General features: G+C 37.0%; 1 protein-coding gene across 1 annotated transcript; it reads right to left on the bottom strand.

Moving 5' to 3' along the window:
- Positions 1 to 930: 930 nt before the first annotated feature.
- LOC119910299 (calpain-1 catalytic subunit-like) lies at positions 931 to 17,945 on the bottom strand. The gene is made up of 22 exons (XM_038728819.1): positions 17,578 to 17,945; positions 16,409 to 16,663; positions 13,706 to 13,775; positions 11,359 to 11,477; positions 10,150 to 10,283; positions 9,860 to 10,034; positions 8,690 to 8,764; positions 8,414 to 8,499; positions 8,005 to 8,079; positions 7,167 to 7,327; positions 5,374 to 5,531; positions 4,130 to 4,141; positions 3,814 to 4,022; positions 3,594 to 3,633; positions 3,392 to 3,460; positions 2,887 to 2,944; positions 2,677 to 2,738; positions 2,376 to 2,444; positions 2,128 to 2,206; positions 1,750 to 1,866; positions 1,496 to 1,548; positions 931 to 1,385 (listed from the first exon to the last, which is right to left on the bottom strand). The coding sequence occupies exons 2-22, from the start codon at positions 16,643 to 16,645 to the stop codon at positions 1,359 to 1,361; spliced, it is 2,085 nt and encodes a 694-aa protein (XP_038584747.1). The 5' UTR covers positions 16,646 to 16,663; positions 17,578 to 17,945; the 3' UTR covers positions 931 to 1,358.
- Positions 17,946 to 19,874: the final 1,929 nt, after the last annotated feature.

The raw sequence follows: 19,874 nt of genomic DNA, 5'->3' as shown, positions 1-19,874 counted from the left end.
TGCAAAGGGTTCGGGTTAAACTCGCCATGGAAAGTAAACTCCTTCGAGCGGCGCCGTTGAGCCATTCAGATTTTTTTTTAAAATCAGTCCAAGTTGGGAGGGGCCGCTCGTATCCCCCCATAATATTGAAAGTATTAGTTTGGCCCAGCCCCAGACTGACGGACACAGAAACAGTGTTTTCCGCTGCAGCCGACCGGTCCGCCAGCGTGGTAGCAGATTATTGGGTAAAACATTAGATACTGAAAAATGTCAGTGTTTAGTGACTTTAAACCCGTTTAATGTAAGAAAAGCCAGATGAAACTTTAGGTTAATTAGTTGTCCCTTCTCTTACTTCTCTAAAATCTAACATTAGAGGACAAGAATTTTTTTTTTCAGAAAATAATTATAAATTGTTGTATTATTTTTAGGGGTGCTTAGATGAAATTTAGGGGTGCTTCAGCACCCTAAAATGTTTTAAAATCGCCCTTGGGCAGAACTGCGACACTAATCTATTTTCATCAGATGTCTGTCAACACTTGAGTGGAAGCAAAAAGTCTTCATGAAAACTTGATGGATTAAACACTTTTTATCCAAACCAAGCTGACATCCCCTCAAACTGGTGCATCATTAATGACACTTTTTTTTATGCTAGATTATTAAATAAATACTTTCAACTATCACTGTCAATTCAAACAATCCAACCCTGGATATTCTCCAAAGTTTATGTGAATGGTAAGCTGGACCAGAGTCAACTAAAGCAATAACTGCGCTTAAAGTTCAACCTGTTTGCCTGTGATAAAATCAATTGTTAATAATGAACTATTAGTAATAATAATAATAATTAATAAGTGATTGAAATTTTCAGGAAACATGGCGAGAAAGAGGAGGATGACGTAGGTAAGGTGGATAAGTAAGGTTGCCAGCACAAATCAAGCCAATGACCATAACATCTACCGGTACAACTTTATTTTATTAAAGATTCATACACAGAAATCTGAAATCATCTGAAGTGTTTGTATAATGGCTTTATTTTGTACAGCACAGAGTGAAAAAATAAGTCTACATTATAATTACTAATACCACTACTGCTTCTACTACTACTGGTAATACAAAAAATGTAGCAAGTAAGTCTATAATTTTAACATGTAATAAGATTCCATCTCCAGTCTAAGATAAAGTCTACAAAGGTGTTTCACCTTCATGTTATAGGATAGGTAATGTTATGTTTAACACAAATTTTTATTTGAATATAAAAAGAAAATACCCTTTAGTTACATTACATACACATACTGTGTAATAGCTTTCCTGCAGAGGAATGGACCTTGAAAAGAAAACATTCCATTTCCAGATGAATTGTTCAGTCCATCTTCCTGGTTGGGTTAAGTGTACATTGAAATGTAAATCCACTGAAAATAAAGAGGGAGACGTGTTATTTATGCAACATTTTCACAACAATCAAAAGCTGTGCCTTGTGTTCTAACCATGAACTCCTAACAAGAAGAATACATTTTATTACCTCTGACTCTCGAAGACTCATGGATTTTCCATCAGACAGCTTTTTATAGATTTCTGTTGAGCAACACACAAATTGTTAATAACTTGTACCTTATGTTATCGTAAGCTTTCAGTGTTAACATTGTATTACTAGATCATTTTTCAACTTTCCAATATGAAGATATACATATATTTTTACTTATTTAAAAGGTGGTAGACAGCTACTTCTTAAATTGTGTCATCTTTAGTCATAATTTTCCACTTGACTTCACTTACTGTTCATGCAGTCGAGACGAAGGATGAGACTGATGAAGCTTTCCAGCGTCATGTGTCCAGAGGAGGCACCATAGCGCAGAGCCATCAAATTAAGCATGTCATCACTGATCCTCATTCCTGTTCAACATACATAGAGCAAGTGAAGGATTTCGTTTATTTCTCTAATGTGCGATGTGTCTTATTCTTGGTCTTGGTCAGCTAATCCCAACAAATTTTAAACATTGTCAGAAAAAAAGGGTCAAATTGTAATTCATTTATTTTTTTTTTTTACATAAAAATGATCATTAAAATTTTCAAAACATTTTTATTATGTTTCTCAGTCTTTGGTACTGACTTGAATTCATAATCAAGGGATTGAATGAATCTTAACTGGTTTACCTGAAGCTCCAATTGCATTCCTCAGCTCACTCAGTGACAGTGTTCCTGTTCGTGAAACATCAGTGAGGAAGAAAATGTCCTGGTAAAAGACGAAAACGCCAACAATGATGAGGAAAATCTTCCAAATCTATATGTAGATGCATATGTATTAAAGGTACAAAGAGGCTCTTAAACAGTTATGTATGTAAATATGACAAAAACAGTATCTTTAATTCAGTATAAAATGTTTAAAATGGACTTCCTTTTACCTTGAATTTGACGATCTTCTTCCACAGATGAACAAATTCGTTACTGTTCAGTTTGCCTGTGATTGATGTCTTTTTAACACAACTTTAAGGTAATGAAACTTCACATCCTATCCTGACCTTCACATCGACTGTTAAATTAACAAAAAGGCAGGCGAGTTTGGCACTGTTTTCACGTACACTACATTTGTGATTTATGTAACTACAATCACTGTGAGGAATGTTCTTCTAAAAAGTATAAATCTATTATTTAAGCGAGTTATAAGAAATTATAATAAATTTCACATATATTTCAACAGGATACATCCATCAGAGCGACCATGCTGCGACAGGCATCAACGCTGAAGCCGCCAGTTTTCAAGTCTCCTAAAAATATAACAAATATAAAAAAGAAGAAAAATCGACATGAAACATACTTTGGCCTGAACGTAGAAATATAGCAATACACATAGCAGATCATTTTTACAATGTATTCTAATGTTTATTGAGATCTTATGCTTTTTATAGTCCAAACCTTTCAAGATGTTTTCATTTAGCAGGTTCTGCAGCAGCTCAGCATCCACCTCTTCATACTGGAAATAAAAACAAAAAATCTCATAAGCTTTCAATAGTGAGTTTTCTGTCAGCCACATCACACACACGTTTGACATAAGATGGCTAACATGTTTCATTTACACATCTGGCAGAAACAGAGCAACACTAGCATCCATTTGAGTCAAGTTTCTGTCCACTGGACGAATGTAAGTACAATATTCACAAAGTTCTGAGGAAAACATCTGGCTTTTTAGCTGCTAAATCCTCAACAGTGTTCACTAGCTGCTAACCTACGCTATATTGCTATGTAAAGCTGAAGGGAACAGCAGAGTCAGGTGATATGAGGGTATGTCAGGAAGACCCTCTTACAAATTCATAGTTATTTACAAACTATGTGAAAATTGGTGAGGTTCCAAGTCATACTTAAACTCACTAGTTACAATTATGCGTGTTAGTGAGACACATGTTAGTGATGAAAATATTACCTTGTCGGAGTATTGACGGAAAAGGTTTTTCTTATTTTCATCATCCGTTACATTTGTGATCTTTTCAAGCTGGGAATTAAAAATAGAACACAAAGTGTAAGAGAATTGAGTAATTTCACCCCAAATTTAATAAGATAATCAAAACATATTTCACATAATTACAATAGAATATAGTTAGCCTATAACAATAAATTTTGCACACCTTTCCAACTGGCTCATGTTGGAGGTCACCAGAATTCTCACTGTGGAGAAAGACCGAAGACATTCCACATTGGATTAGTGTGTTTTATTTTTTCTCAATATGAAACCTCAGTATACGTGTATATTTAGATTGAGTTCAAGTCATGGTTTCTGTCATATATGTAATTTCTTGATTCATTTATAGAAACAGTGAAACAAGTGGACTGAGAAAGTCAGCATACAAGCCATGGGCCTCTGCCTTGGAGTGGATGATCAGAATGAAGGAGGCTGTCTCATTGCGATTGAAGGTGGATGGCACAATCAGGTATTCACCAGGCTTCAGCATAAAGAACTCCATTACCTCACGTGCATTCATAAAGAGTTTAGTTTGGGCAACAGGTGCATGACTGCTGAAGAAAGAGGCTGGGAACTTTCCCCTCTGTGCCTTGTACTGTGAAAAAAAAATTTAAATTTCAGTTATCTGTAGTTTATATAATTACCAGACTGTAGGTAGAAAATGTTCATTGTAAATCGGATTGGTTTAAAATGGTTACTTACGTTTTCAGTCACCTTGAGGGAAATGAAAGATGAGTTCGTGTTGGGGACAAAAAGCAATTAATTCAATAAATAAGGGTCAAATTTACAAATATAAACACTCACTGAAAATGAAAAGCAGATTCTGACCAAGACTTTAACCTGCCTTGCTAGCCAACTATTGTCTAATCTACTAAAGGGCTGCAGTGTCTTTGACTTTGATCATCCATTTACTGTGTGCTGTGTGTAATTTGATTTACTGCGGCTGTCCTTTCACTCCTTAGAACATGGTTAGATTGCAGGTGTTTTGAATATTCTTCTATTTGATTACTTTGAATACTTTATTTTATTATTTGTTTAGATTTGGGCTCTTCAAAACTCCCTGCCCACACCACTACTAGATACCAGATATAATATGCACATATTCTCCTCTATTACTTTAGATATGGGCAAAGTCTTGTACACATTTCCTTTTTAGTTAAATAAAAAGGATTGTAAATATAGAATGTTTTGATAGTTGAGGGAATATTAAATGAATAAGGTGCTGTATGTAATCATGGACACACATCAAACACAGCTGTGGATATTCATGCAATTAAGATCTGCATTTAATCACTGTATCACTTTATGATATGTTTTGACAAATGTTCTTGTGGCGACCATTTTTAATAAATGAATGCAGAGGTAATACATGTGTGCAGGGATTCATATTTGTGGAACTATCAGTAGTTGAATGTTGAAGTCTTTATTAACCTGAATAATTTACTTATTCACTAACTTACTATTTTTAACATCATAAAATTACAACCCACAATTATTCTTACTGATAGTGAAAGTGTTATTCCGTCATTGGACCTAGCTTTGTGAACACATTAAATACTCATTGGATTTGCAATTGCATTCATATTACCTACGATTTTATAAGAGAAGCTGCTAAACATAACTAGCCAAATTATTGGCGTTTAAAATAGCATAAAAAGCATAAAATAGCATGTTTCTTCAGTTTAAATAGTCCAAAGCCAACTAGCCAATTGGCCAATATGCTATATGGAAAAGAGGCACAGAAACATTGTTGCCTAGTATTCAAGGTTAGAGAGGGTATAATGTTAAATTGCAAAATTGTAGTTTAATAAGTTTAATATTTTTTGATTCCATTCGTTTTTTTCATCCACTCTGACAACTTCTACTAACTTTCTTGTCAACTGTATGTCTGACAAATCCCTAATAGCCTTCACGCTGTGACAGACACAATAAAAGGTAATATTTACCTTATATACAGAGAATCCGATGTGGAGAGTTTTGATCAGGCGTCTGTGCCTCTTGTCAGGCTTTTGCATGAGAGACACCAGCATATTTTTCTCGCCATCTTTCCCTGAATGTTCACCTTCAATCTTGACCCGATACTGTGGATTAGTCCAGAAACTGTCTGAAAGACAAAGAGAGAAACAAGGTTGATTGCATTGTATCATTTTGCAAAGAGAAGGCTGATTGCTTTGATTGATTTATCGAGATTAAGATGAAATATTATTATTCAATATTATTGATGAACTAAAATATATTGAAAGCAAGTTGAACAGTCTCACACATTCATTTAATCAAGTTGGAACCGTTCTCGAAATGTAAATTAGAAATTAAAATGTCCCTATCACAGATTTTACAGTAGCAATGGAACATTTACTTATTCTGTACTATATAACATGCAAAGTCAAGCAGTTGACCTAGAGTGCGATTTTGTTTTGTCGGAACTTTACTTTATTAGGCCTAGCTTTTTATAGGCATGATGTTAATTACTGGTGTGAGGATTGAACGCAAGACAAAGTAGCCTACTGTGTAAAACAGTCTTACTAGTGCTATCTTATCTTATCTTAAGCACATAAAACACCACAGGGGGCTGTGGTGTTTTACTCTTGTTGCCGTTCACCTGATAATAAGCTCTGCTATGATATTTTGGATTTTGGACTTTCTATGCCTGAAACAGGAATTTGACAAATTGTTTTGCTTGACTTCTGTTACTTGTGACCACCCCGTCTGCATTTTAGCATATATAAAACTTTCTTCCACAGCAGTCTTGCAAACATCAACAGCTTATTAGTGAGTAACTTACTAGCTTAGCCGTGCAAGTTAGCTTAGCTTATAAGTCAAGGTTTTATATCAATCAAATGTCTATAAGAGTTTCAATAAATCAGATAAATATAAACAAGGTCAGTTTTCCATTAGGAGAATGTATTTCTGTGTGCAGATTATTCCAAATTATATCGTCAACCACTTATCTTGTGTATAGGGTAAGCGGAAACCTCCGGGTATGAAAAGTGAAGCTAATGCGTAAGTCCCTTAAACCTGCATTCTTTCCACTGGTTTCAAAATGAAGTCGGATTTTTATTAGAAATAATGGCTAAACGACCCTACTTCCCACTTGATTTATTACCTCAGTAAACACTTTAATAATGAGTTTATGGTGTCAGTTGCAGGTTTCAAGTCTTTGTCAATACAGCATGAGGTTTATTTAGTAAATTATGGTCCCATTGAGAGGAAAATAGACCATAAAGCAGGGGATGCTTTAGGGCGGGACTTACTTGTTATTAACAAGTCACTACCATGGAGCCCTGTCAGTCAAGTAACTCCTATCCACTGCACTGTTTGAGCCATACCCAGTTACCATTGAGCGAAAGGCAGGTTACACCCTGGACACATTTACTGTATGAACCTGAACTGTGTGTGAGACCTTTTCGATGTATAAACGAACACAGAACATTAATTAACATTAAATCCTGACCAATCCGATTGGCATGTCAGGAGATTTTAATAATCAATGAACGTTACGCTGACGTGCCTTGTGGGTAAATGCGCACAGTGTCTCTCTTAAGGGCCTCTTACTATCGGAATCATGCCCTATAAAATAAAAAAAAGAAATACTGAGCTATCTCTTTCTGCTGCTTCATGATAGCAATGTGCCAACAATTGGCCTGACCACACCTTATTTTAGGATAAAAATTGCACGCTGCTTTGCAAGATAGGGCCCCAAAAGTCCTGTAAAATTTAAGTACCAATATCCTGGAGGTACCTCTATTATTTATGCATCCTCCAGCAGTTGTTCCTGCAACCCATCTCCCCTCATAGAAGGAGGTCTTCCAGCGATGAGAGGAGTTTCCATCAATGAAGTCGGGAGACAAGGAGCAGATGTCAAGATCTTCATAGAACTTACAGAAGTCTTCTAGGCTCATCCTGTTCAATATTAGAGATTAATTTTGATAATATAAATGATTTTTCTGGATGTGATGCTGAAAATATGAAACCAACAAAAATAAAAATAGATCTCTTCTGTATATGTTGGGTAAGGAAGCCCTGATAGGCAACAAAGAAAAAAACATTCTGATCATACATTTTCAAGTACAATCTAAATAGTTTTCTCTCTAAGTTCATTCATTTTGTTTGTTTTTTTTTATCTTTGAAACAATAAAACAGGTGGGGAAAAGATGTTTTACCAGGTGAAAAAAAGGTTTTGCCAGGATAATGGAAAAAATTGGATTTTTAATGTCTCCATGCACACAAGCTACATATATTGTGTGTTTGCAAGTTATGTAACATTACTGACATGTCTTTATTTTGGCTAGAAATGTATTTTAATAGATGTTTCACCTGGAAGAAAAATAGTGCTTTTATTATAATAATTGGTGTAAGAAGTGCACATGACATATTTTCTATTCACAAAAGGGACCTGTTTAATTAAGCAAAGAAAAGTTACTTGACAACTAACAGCTCCCTCTGTGCATTTGTGAATTAACACGTTTGTGAGCGACAAGCAAGCCAGTTCTGCAAGGTGCTTTGTGTCTGAAAAGATACTGATAATCCTTAAATGAGTGGGTAAGGAAACATTAGGATGCTTAAAAAGGTTTGCTTACCAAAACTCTCCATCATCAGCCACTGAAAGGCAGAGGTTACGATCTTCAGCACTCACGGTTTTCCACAGAGATGACCTTGAAGACATTTTGTCATTGAAGTAAGAGAGGAGACCATATCTCATTATAAGTTGTTTTCAGCATTCACAGGAAAGTTACAACTTATTCTTATTTCAATTATCCACCTCACACTGCCACTTAATCCAATACGTGTTAAGTGGCAGGTGGTATTTTCTATGGATGAAAAGCACATCTAGTTCAGGATGTTTGAAGTGGCTGTAGTGGCTAAAAGTAGATGTGAAAAGTGGTGAACGGCATCCTTAAGAAAGTTGTGTGTTTGTGTGCTTATTTTGTCAATGGAAAGTTGCCATTTGCCTTTGTGAAACAGTCACTGAGTAGGAGTCGTACTTACCGATCACTCCAGTCTCCGTTCCACTCTCCTTTGCCCCAGGGGTTCCACAATCGCACCAGGTTTACTACTTTCCCCTTGCTTATCATCTGAGCCGCAGTCATCATGGGAGACAGCACCAATGTTAATGTGCCATAAATGTTAGAATGCAAAACATTTTCTCATAAATCATTTGCAAAGGCACACTTCAGTAGAAGCTTAAAAACCTGAGTGCTAGCTGTTGGTAAAATAGTCATTATGATCACTATGAGAGGAGTAATGAAAAGTGTAATTCTTCACCTGTTTCACACCCGTGATGGTGTAGGCATGGCCTTGGACTAATCCATTTGGCAGTACTGTGTTGGCAGTTGTCTCCTACAAGCCAAAGACAATTGTTTAGTTTTGAAGACTGATGATGAAGGTTCGACCAATCAGCCTACATTAGTCTCATCAGATTTCCACAGACATCAGCTTTCCACACAGTCGGTGGAAACAAAAGAGTGCGTCTTGTTCATAGTTCAGTTATAAAATCCCAGCGCACCACAGAGCGTCTCTCCCGCTGGGTTCTAACGTCAAGCCCTGCCCCTAACAATGAAACAGGTCGCTAATGGCTGAATTACGAACAACTAATGCTTTGTTTTTGATTTGCTTAAAGAAATGTTCCAGCGTTTTTGGAAATACCCTTATCCCCCTTCTTGCCAAGAGTTGTAAGGGAAGATCAACACCACTTTCATGTCTGCGCGGTAATTATGAAGCTAAAGCCAACAGCAAAAGTAAGAGTGTTTCCGAGAGCAAAAATAGCTAAGCCATGTCTCTGTCTGCAGGGAACAAAATCTGCCTAGCACATCTAAAGCTCACAAATTAACACATTTTACATTGTTCACTTAATGCAACAAGTTGGGGTTATGGCCCTGTGCCGGAGCCGGGCTAGCCGTTTCCCCTCATCTCATCTGCAGCTGACTAATCTGCAGTAAATGTGTGATGCTATCATGTCGATATGGACCAAAGTCTCAGCAGAATGTTTACAAACAGCTTGTTGAAAGTTTGCCACACAGAATTAAGGCAGTTCTAACAGCAAAGCGGCTCCAACTACTAGCAAGGTGTACCTAATAAAGTGATAATAATAATGATTTTCTTAGTTAACTCTTAGCAAGCTAACACATTCCAATGTCAGAACTGTCGGTGATGTTTGTAGTCCATTCATTTTAGTTAAACTTGTTTCTTTAACAGTTTGTGTAGAATACAGACCCATCATCATTTCTTCATATTTTACAGACAAGGCTTGCCCTTATTTGGATGCAATAAATCAAAAAGATTAGCTAGCATTTTTGCCTTCAGTATAGCTCTTCGGTTGACAAATGTAACAGTTATTTTAGTTTTTTTGTTCAAGTTGAAGTTTAGTTTGTTGTTTAGCACCTCTCTAAATAGTCTATGTGCACTGCAAAGAGACAGTGTTGTTGGTGTACTTACCCCTTGAGGTGTTCCACAGCCAATCAGTGACTTGTATTGGCCAGCTCTGAACATCAGGTCCCATAGGTTTGGAGGGGGGTCTGACAGTTTAATGCACATGTGAACACCACCAGTGAAGTCCACCATAGCCTCTGAAGGAGTCCCAGTACTCATGTCAGAATAGGAACCACACACCCTGACACAGGTAGATGTGATATTATTTTTACAGATATACTCCAGAAATAATAAAAAACTCAGGCTCTGAAATCACATTTATGTCTCTGTGAAACAATGTACTTTTGTTTTCATACTTGGCATAGGCTTTCTCCAGCAAAGCAGGCCAGAACTCATTTTGGTCTTTGGAGTGAACGAAGATTAGTCTCCCATTTATTGTCGGTAGCTTGTCATCAATGACGACGTCCACCCACTTTCCAAATCTCCAAAACTGAATGGTTAAAAAAATAAGAAGTTCTGTTTTGTCAATATATTGTCATTAACTATGTTTAGGTGGGCAAATATTTTTATTTTTCACATTATTACTCATCGCTCCAGATTATGTCATTATATTTAATATGGTTTTGTGTATTTTGCAATAAATGACTTGCTGAGCTCTACAACCCACAGACATCAACAGACATTTGCAGTGCTGCAGTTTACTGTACGATAAGTTTAAGATCATTGTCTGTCCTCCTTGATTTCAGAATTGTGATGATTTTTACACTGTTTACCACTCAGTTAGGCCAGGTATGGACACCATTGGATACCTGTAAATCTGAAAGTCAGCACTTGAACCTCATTGTCGCTGAGCTTCATTCTTGAGCTTGAAACCAGCAGTGAACTAAACAAATTTCACCTCTTGAGCTGTGAACATCTCTAATTCCACGACAACCAAGAAAACGCCATCTGCTGATTAAGATTGTGTAAAATTATGAAAAGCTGCAGAACAACTACTAAAGAAACGTTGAAGTGAGATTGTTTTGTCAGCTCATATTGTTTGATGTCATTTGCTAGAGCAAAGCTGCAACAAAAGAAAGTGTGACATTCCAATTACTTACAAAGTCATCATAATGTTGACATTAAATTAAAATTCTTTATTTTTATTATTTCATTATTATTATGATTTTACATAAATAAAATTACACAATAAATATTACAGAATTACAGAGCCCCTGAAGTCCCATAAGATTATAGTTTATCTTGTGCACGCAAGTTTTTGTATTGTATTGTAAAAGTTACTATCTTGTGGGAACAAAATTATTATCTTGTGCAATAACTTGTGCGCACAAGATAATAATCTTCTGGGAACAAGTTACTATCTTGTGCACACAAGATGATAATTATCTTGTGTACACAAATTATTATCTTGTGGGAACAAAATAGTTATCTTGTGTGAACAAGATAATAACTTGTGTGCACAAGATTTAAAAAAATCATCTTATGGGACTTCGGAGGCTCCATACAGAATCAATCAGTGTTCAATAATAATCAGTTGCATTGATATTCTATATTATAATATTTACCCTGAAGTGGAACAGCCCGCAGTAATTCTCATCAAATGTTTGTTCAATAGGAACAACTTGCCCAAGGACGGCGTTCTGGAATGTCAGAGCTCCAATAGATGCAAGAAACCAGCAGTTTCCTGAGTAAAACATGGTCATTGAATTGTCAGAAATACAAGATGTTGTCTGTGTTCTTTGTTGAGCTTTATTTCCTTTCTGTCTGTTCTGATTACCTGATGTTTTTCACCTCTTCTCTTGCTCCCTTTTTGTTTGCCCCTGTATATGTTCTCAGTTCTGTTCACTCTTTGGCTACATTCAGACTGCAGGTCTTAATGCTCAATTCCGACTTATTGTTTGACAGTTCACATTATTGCCTAAATGTGGCCCACATCAGACTTCAGTGTGAAATTGAAAGTGACCCGCATGCGCAGAAGAATAACACGACGTCATGCAGCACACTGTGGTACAGAATGATACCTGTACAGATGATATCTGTATAGGATTTGGACCACATATGAAAGTTGCCCAAATCCGAACTGGAAAAGATGAGATTGATACCAAACAATGTTGAAACTATGTTGAATTAACATTCTGCTGTCAACACTAATTTCATTGAATTTTCATCATCATTTTGCACCCTTTTGTAATTAACTATAACTAACCTAACTAACAATCAATGTGATTTGAATGGTATTTAAACCAATCTTACTATTAAAACAATGAAATCATAACCTAACTAAAAGTCAACATAACTTCAATGCTTTTTCAACCAATATTAAGAGAATAGAAACAGAAAAGAGACTATAATATATTAAAAATAAGTCCTGCTTTATTTACAGCCATCCTATCCTAAACATAAGCCTTTATCTAATGTATAAATGACAAAGGATAATGTAATCAGTAAATAATGAATAAAATATTCACTACTCCTGTGTTGCTCTGTCCACCCATTCGGGGCATAGGAAGCCATTTCTATGCTGTCTGGGCAAAGTCAAAGACCCCATTTGCTTAGTCAGGGCATCTATAATAGAAACCATACAAACAAAAACATAAAGTTATAACTTTAAGTAGCGAATATAATGTGAAGATGAACAATGTCAGTCGGGCTGAATTGATGAAATATTATTAAATAGATATTATATTGGGCAAAGCCTGACAGTTAACTTACTTGAATTCACTAACATTACCGATTCGCCAGTTTAATGTAGATGTAGACTGCCTGGCTGTGGTAGAATCCATTGATGTTTATAGTTTTACGTTATTTAAATTGCCTAATATTAAATGCAGTCATAGATTGAATCTGGAGGCTGAAAGCTGGCTTAATTAAAATTAAATGACAGGGGCATTAGCTAGGATCAGTTATGAGCAAGAGAAAGGAGTGCATATATTTTGCAAAGCACTGAGCAAAGATTTATTAAAGTTATTATCATGATTTACAGTCCTGTACAGAATATTATCTTCTGGTGATAAAGTTAAGCATTTTTGCTAGCGAAGGAACTTATCCTATTACAATGGAGATTGGATATTTGTAAGTATAAAATGGTATTGAAATGCTTATGTAGTCTATGACTGCATATAATGTTAAACAATGTCAATAAATAATAAGCATCTACAAATTTGGTAAAATTCAATTTTAGATAAATAAATCTGTGCTAACCTGATGTGGACTTGTGAGATGTGTGGGGTTCAGGAATGCTGATCCACCAAGCGATGGTCTTCCGGTCAACAATATTGCAATGACTTTTTAATGATATTTCCCAGTCAACTATAAATCAATGGCTTTTCAATATCACGTCATTTCTGGTCAACTATAAATAGATGATTTTTCAGCAGTTGTTGTTACCCAGTGAACTACAAATCAATGCTTAATCAAGTATAATCAGGACAACTATTAATCAATTTTTTTCCCAATGTCACTCTCATATATGGTAATTTGTCATCTGTATTGCAATAGTGATTCAACATTTATTTAGGGTTGAGATTTCAATCTCAACTATTTTAATGATTCAGATTGAAAATTAATATTTATTCAATGTAGTCTTGCTATCTGGTGACTTGGCCAGTTCACATATGAACAAAAATTTGGGTAACTTTGGCCTGCAGCCTGAACGTAGCCTTTGTCTTGTCCACATTGTATGTCGTGTTCTCTTTAGATTTTCTGTTTCTGTCTGGATAAATGAAACATAACGTTTGGATTTGTTTGGACTCTGGGACTCCAGTAAGTGTGTTCAATTTTTGTTAATAAATCACAAGAACTTAAATTGCAGTTACAATTACAGTTTGCAGTGTCTGCATTTTTGCCTGAGCACACAGCGTATAATTGAGATAAGAAGGCAGAACAGTATTATGAGTGAAGACATTTCCCTACCAAGTATTCCTTGGCCAAAGTCAAACCTGGAGATCCCATCAAGTATGAAGGATGGATTAGGAGCAATTTTCTGGAACAAAGGGAGTATTAACAAGATTTAAAAGATAGGTTCACATTTTTTCAAGTCAATCTTAATAAAATACATGCTCATCTGGTACGCACAATTAAATATTTAGAGATCCCCTCCTAGCACAACTCCAATGTAAGCGTTTGGGGACAAAATCCACAGCCTTCATTCCATACAAAAAACGCATGTCAAATTAATAAATGAGTGCTTCAGAAGTTCCACAACCGTAACGAGCTCTGTAACAGTTCAAGGGCTGTACGTGACCCGTCTTCCAACTCTGAAGCTGTAAGTGTTGCCTGTTTGTTGTTTTACTGTTTATTTTAAAGGATAGCTTACTTGGCGTTAGCATATTGCGCGGCTAATGTGGCTAGCACGCTCGGCAATGTCGGACTAACATTGTTATCCTGAGGGACAGTCCAGAGAAACTGTGTACAGTAAGCCTCATCTGAATCTCACTAAGGAGCGTAGTGTGTCGGGAAGCCTGCAGCTGTTTTTCATGTTGCTTTCTGTGGAAATTTAGTTATAACGTTACTAAAGCGCAGTGGTTAGTTGTGGACAGCCATTCTGCTCCACACCGGCGCGCGCGTTGTTGCGGTATGTAAATTGACTTGATAGACATGCCCTGAAGGTAATGATATAGCAACGTCTGAAAAAGACACGGTCAAACTACAAAAAGGAGTTTGCTTGGCAATGTTGTTGACTAGCACGCAGCTGCTAGCTTGTTCAGACCATAAAGCTGCTGTTAGCAGCTTGCTGTGCAGTGAGGTGACAGATACAGACACTCTTACTCCGCTATATGGCACCAAATTACTTCATTGATGAAAAATCCGATAATACCGCATACTGCGCTGTTGAGCCCCAACATATTGCCACGGTGTAAATTACTGCGACAGTTCACAGTGTTCACAACTTTCTGTTCTTTTCTTTACGGTTTCTGGACAACGCATCTGCCCCAAAACTCCGTCTCTCTCTCTCTCTCTCTCTCCTAGCATGCACATAACTCAGAAGAGAGCTTGCGGTCCGGTGGATTTCAGGTGTAAGAAAGGGAATTTGTGAGCAGACGATAGCGAGGTAGAGAAGGCAGAGAGCCACATATATAATTATGGCTTTTGTGGATCTTTTTCGTTCACCACGGCTTCGCCTACAGCAGGACTTTGACAACCGCTGCTCTACTGACGTCATTGATGCGACATCAATTCCGACCTGTGTGCAGACTCTCCAGCCTAGTCCCAAGTCGTGTTTTCTATTTGTATTGATTTATGTAAAAACAAAACATACAATCTATCCCGCTCTTTTCCTTCTGATGTAATAAAATGTAAATAATAGGACTGACCCCTAATAGTAGAAGATTCGATGCTTCGATGGGCGGAGCCTGATTCGACTGTCAACAGCAAAACAAGGATCATGCCATTTTGGCGATATGGGGGAGCTCAACGTCTGATTTTACATAGAACTACCTGTTTTCTCCCAATATGTTAATATACAGCCTATTACAATAAACATTTCAAAGTTCAATGCTGTAAATAAACACCGCTGATGAACCACACAAAGAATATTATATTGTTTTTTAATTGCCGGTTACTTGAAATAGACCACCGAGGAACCGCGACATACGTGCAGTTGTCGGCAGCACGGCATGCGCGCTAAACTCTGCACAGGAATGGCAGGCGAGAGAGAGAGAGAGAGAGGGGGGTGGAGAGAGACGGGGAGAGAGAAAGGGGGAGAGAGAGGGGGGTGAGAGAAAGGTCTTCAAAAAGCCTCAGTTTCGCTGGAAATTAACAGTGTAATTTGAATGAATAGAGAGTACAGCTCTGCAGCTTCTCAAGATTAAAGCAGAGCTACCATGTGTAACAACCCCTGCACAAAAACACATGATTCGACTGTCAGTCAACTATAGGCACGACTTGACGATTCTGATTCGACATGATGTAAATCCTTAGTCGGTGACAGCCTTAGTAACTAAAATATACACTTTGGTATAGCAGCCTCTGGTTCCAGTTAGGGTAGTACTTGTGTATTAAGTAGTATTGGGTCACACCTGTTTTAGTTATTAATGATGAATAGATATTGTTACACTGTTATTTCACAATTATTTCAGGGATATTTAAGGGTAGCTTGTTGCAGTTTTCTCTAAGTAAAGGGAAAGGTCCAAAGAAAATGTAATAAGCCAATAAAGTTTAGCCCTCCTCCCCACCCCAGTAATAACATAGCTGATGCCATAGAAATGCCATGTTGAGAATTGTCGGGTGTATTGTGAACTACTGGTTTTTACTCCCAAATCGGAAACTGTGAGTATAGCCTCAACAAGCAGCTAGTATAGTCATTCAAAAAATGTTTACTGCTAATGTGCTGTTTCACATATAGCCAGACACTGAACCTACCTGTTTTTGACTGTGGGAGGCAAATAATTTTAAATAGAACAAGCAAATTTCACTCTAGCCCACCAGGCAGGTTGAGTTTGAAAGTGCTAAACACAGAATCACTGACAGACTCTAGTTTTTAATCTCAGCTGAATAAATTTAGCTGGCGACAGACTTCAACAAATTACACATTAATTATATTAATATTATTGTTAACACTAACAAATGATGTGATGTGATGACGTGTGATGTGGGACCTTTTTCCAAAACACTCACCGCTGGTCTCAGCCACACCACACGGGCCATGTCAGAAGGGCTCAGTAGTCCTTCGCCGATGGAGTTTCCGTCAGGGGGAAACATCTTGTCTATGAACCTTACTCCTCGTATGACACAGTACTGTTTCAGCTCCTGGAAGTCTTGCCTGAGGAACTTCTCCGGGTTGGCAAAGCACCCATAACCATCTTGCTTGTGACGTGCCTCCAAGATGTTCAGACACACACCGGGAAGAGGCATTGCTGCGGTGTTTGGGCTCTGTTACGGAAAATGAGATCCAGAACCGATTTGAAATTGACAATAATTTTGCTTACACATTTGAGAGATGCAGATGAGTAAAATACTGTAACATCCTCTAAAATAAAGGTTTTAGTTCACTGCTGCTGCCTGAACAGCTTCAGTGCTTCTTGTCATAGGTTATACAAGTCGGTGGATCTAAAATCACTGTTCCAATAGAGATGTCCTATGCAACTTTGCTTTGCTTGGCTTATTTTGTGATAATAAATTTTGTGTGTAATAAATCAGGGGCAGTAGTAATGACACTTCTAATAATTACAGTTAGGAATGCTCTAAAGAGTCAAGTTAGGAGTTTAGTTCTTCACTGAGTTCATATTTTAGCAAAGAATATGTATGCTTAGAGCAGAAATAACCATTTACAGTATTCTGCAAAAATAATCTTGTTGTCTGCAACCCCTATAGAGAAATTCGGAAATAGAAGAAAAAATGTGTAACATTCTTTCAAATCTACAAATCAAATTTTGAAATTAACATGTTGCTTTTTCTCCAAAGGTATGGCCTCACCTCTACTTTTGCACTTAGGATCTTTTCTGAACAAACTTGAGACCTTGAATCTAAGAGTACTATATTGATTTGTAAGACATTAGCTTTAATTCTTAAGTTTGTAAGTAGAGATTTTTACTGTTATCTTTCATTTAGATTTAGATTTCACTTTTTTCCATCATACCTTTAATTTGTCAACTGTTTGTATTTTATGAGATACTATACTATACTAAAACCTTTACGAAAGACTATGAACTATGCAAACATGACATCAGTCTAATAGAAACTATAGGATTCATATTATTATTATTATTATTATTATTAATGAGGTCAACATATCTTCAAAGAAATCACTCAGTCAATGTTATTGGCATATGAAGACCAGTACTCACCTCACAGCTTGAGAGAGAAAGGTTCAGTGGATGGTCAGAGCGGAGAGGCTTTGTCTCATATATTATGCCTGTAAAGGCCTGAGGCTGCGAGGGCAGGTGCTCTTGTGTTTAACTAAATATGTATTTTAATGTTGCACAAACCCCGCCTCTGGTGCCTGCAGCGCAGTCTTACTGCTGTAAGCTACTGTATCAAAGAGAAAGACAGAGTGACTTTCATTTTCATATTCATGTCCTGACACGAACTGACTTTATATGTTTGTTATATACAAAGTTATCTCCAGAGCACTAGAGTGGTTGGCAAGTGGTTGGATTAATCAAGACAAAGTTCAACACTAGCTGTCACTGCCATCTGGCTGGTCATCTTGTAAAACTAACTCAGGCTGTTGGCTGCCAGTGTTTATAAAAGGTTTAGGACTGAATAAAGTCAGGTGTGTTTATCTTTACATGAACCTTTGATACTCTGTGTTGCCAATTATTAACCAAAAGTAAACTTAGCCAGTAGTTAAGATGCATTGATCGATTTCATTGGTAGAACTGAACTTTATTCTAACACGGCATAAGACAAAGTTAAGGTCAACCTTTTACCCATCTCTTTTATTTTATTTATAGGCCAGAAAAACATACACTATCTTGATGTATTGTACACTTTTTCTGCATCATTTCTTTCTGTTATATAGCAAAGTTGTAGTGCATGTTATTTGTTGAAATACTTCAACTGGAAACACAAAGCTCCCTGGGTATGTTCATCAAACAATAGACAACAATAGAATTTGTTGTTATATGGTGTGGTCAAGCCATGTTGCGTCAGTCTTGGCACAGTGTTGGACTGCTGTTTATTACCATCCTGAGACCTTCACAACTGGCTGATAATGTTTTCTGAAGTAATTCACATAAAAATTAGAGCACTTCTCAAGCAATGGAGCTGTTCCAAACTCCATTTCTCCAGAAAGGGGAGACCTTATGAAAATCCGATCTTCTGATCTGATTCTTGAGATATGGGACATAACAAATGTAAGTGATTAATAACATGTAAAGGAATTGTGTACACTCATGGCATTAATTTCATTTTAAAGAAACTTTTTCAGTCATTTGTTAAAATACAGGCTCTGTACCCAGAAAATTTGTTTAGCCAGACTCAGCAAGTGGTCACAATGGCAAACTGCTACAAAAAAGGTGTTTAAAGATTAGAGCACTTCTCAAGAAATGGAGCTGTTCCAAATTCCATTTCTCCAGAAAGTGGAGACCTTTTAAATGAAAATCTGATCTTCTGATCTGATTCTTGAGATATGGGACATAACAAATACAAGTGATTAATAACATGTAAAGGAATTCTGTACACTCTAGGGTGGAGTTTGTTAAAGAAAAATGTTAATACAAAAACGTTTTTGTATGCTGTTTACAATTGTCAGGATGCAGATACAATCACACATAGCTTACACTTGTCTAGCAACGTTAAGCTACTACAAACTGCAAATGCTAACATTTCAAGGCACACAGGGTCAGTCAGGCTGAAAGGTACTTAATTACACTCGAGGTGTTACAAATCTCCCACCGACATTGAACGTGTTAATATACTTGATGAAACAGCCTCAATAAATATGTATGTGTATGCTTATGTATGCATATGTATGCTTTTTTTCAAATAAACCACCTTAATGCAGTGTAATTCATGTTTCGGCTGCAGTAAAACATTTATATGCTGTGTTGATATGTGGTTTTATAACCATATTTACCACCGCTTTTGCAGACAGGAAGAACTCTAACTGCAGCGCAGATGTTTTTATCAAGCTGCATCGCGCAGTTCTAAAATGTCTGTCATCTTTACGTTTTCTTAACATAGAACATGTAGATATGTACATATCTACACCACAACCCTGTGTCTTTTAAACCCAAGAACACACTAAGACAGATACTGGTCCACCCAAAGACCGCACACCCAAACACAAGAAAAGAAATCTAGTATATGCAGTCCAGTGCAGTGAGGAATGCACAGACCTGTTCATTGGGGAAACTAAACAACCACTACACAAACGCATGGCTCAACACAGAAGGGCCAACTCCTCAGCTCAAGACTCAGCAGTTTATATACATCTGAAGGAAGGATAAGGACACTCGTTTGAGGATCACCAGGTGCACATTTTAGACATCGAGAATGGATGGTTTGAAAGAGATGTTAAGGAAGCCATCTACACCTGGGTTGAGAAGCCAGACTTGACCACAGGTGGTTCTAACGACCATGACGATAGTCGTTACCACCGCCAGGAGCACTAACGAACCAGCGGTATCGATGATCCGAT

This window comes from Micropterus salmoides, unplaced genomic scaffold (genome assembly GCF_014851395.1).
Source record: "Micropterus salmoides isolate LMB-PRFRI ecotype aquatic unplaced genomic scaffold, ASM1485139v1 Ms_hic_scaffold_19, whole genome shotgun sequence".
NCBI classification, from domain to species: Eukaryota; Metazoa; Chordata; class Actinopteri; order Centrarchiformes; family Centrarchidae; genus Micropterus; species Micropterus salmoides.
Note: the sequence above shows the minus strand (reverse complement) of the source record. Positions and strands in the feature narration are given on the sequence as shown.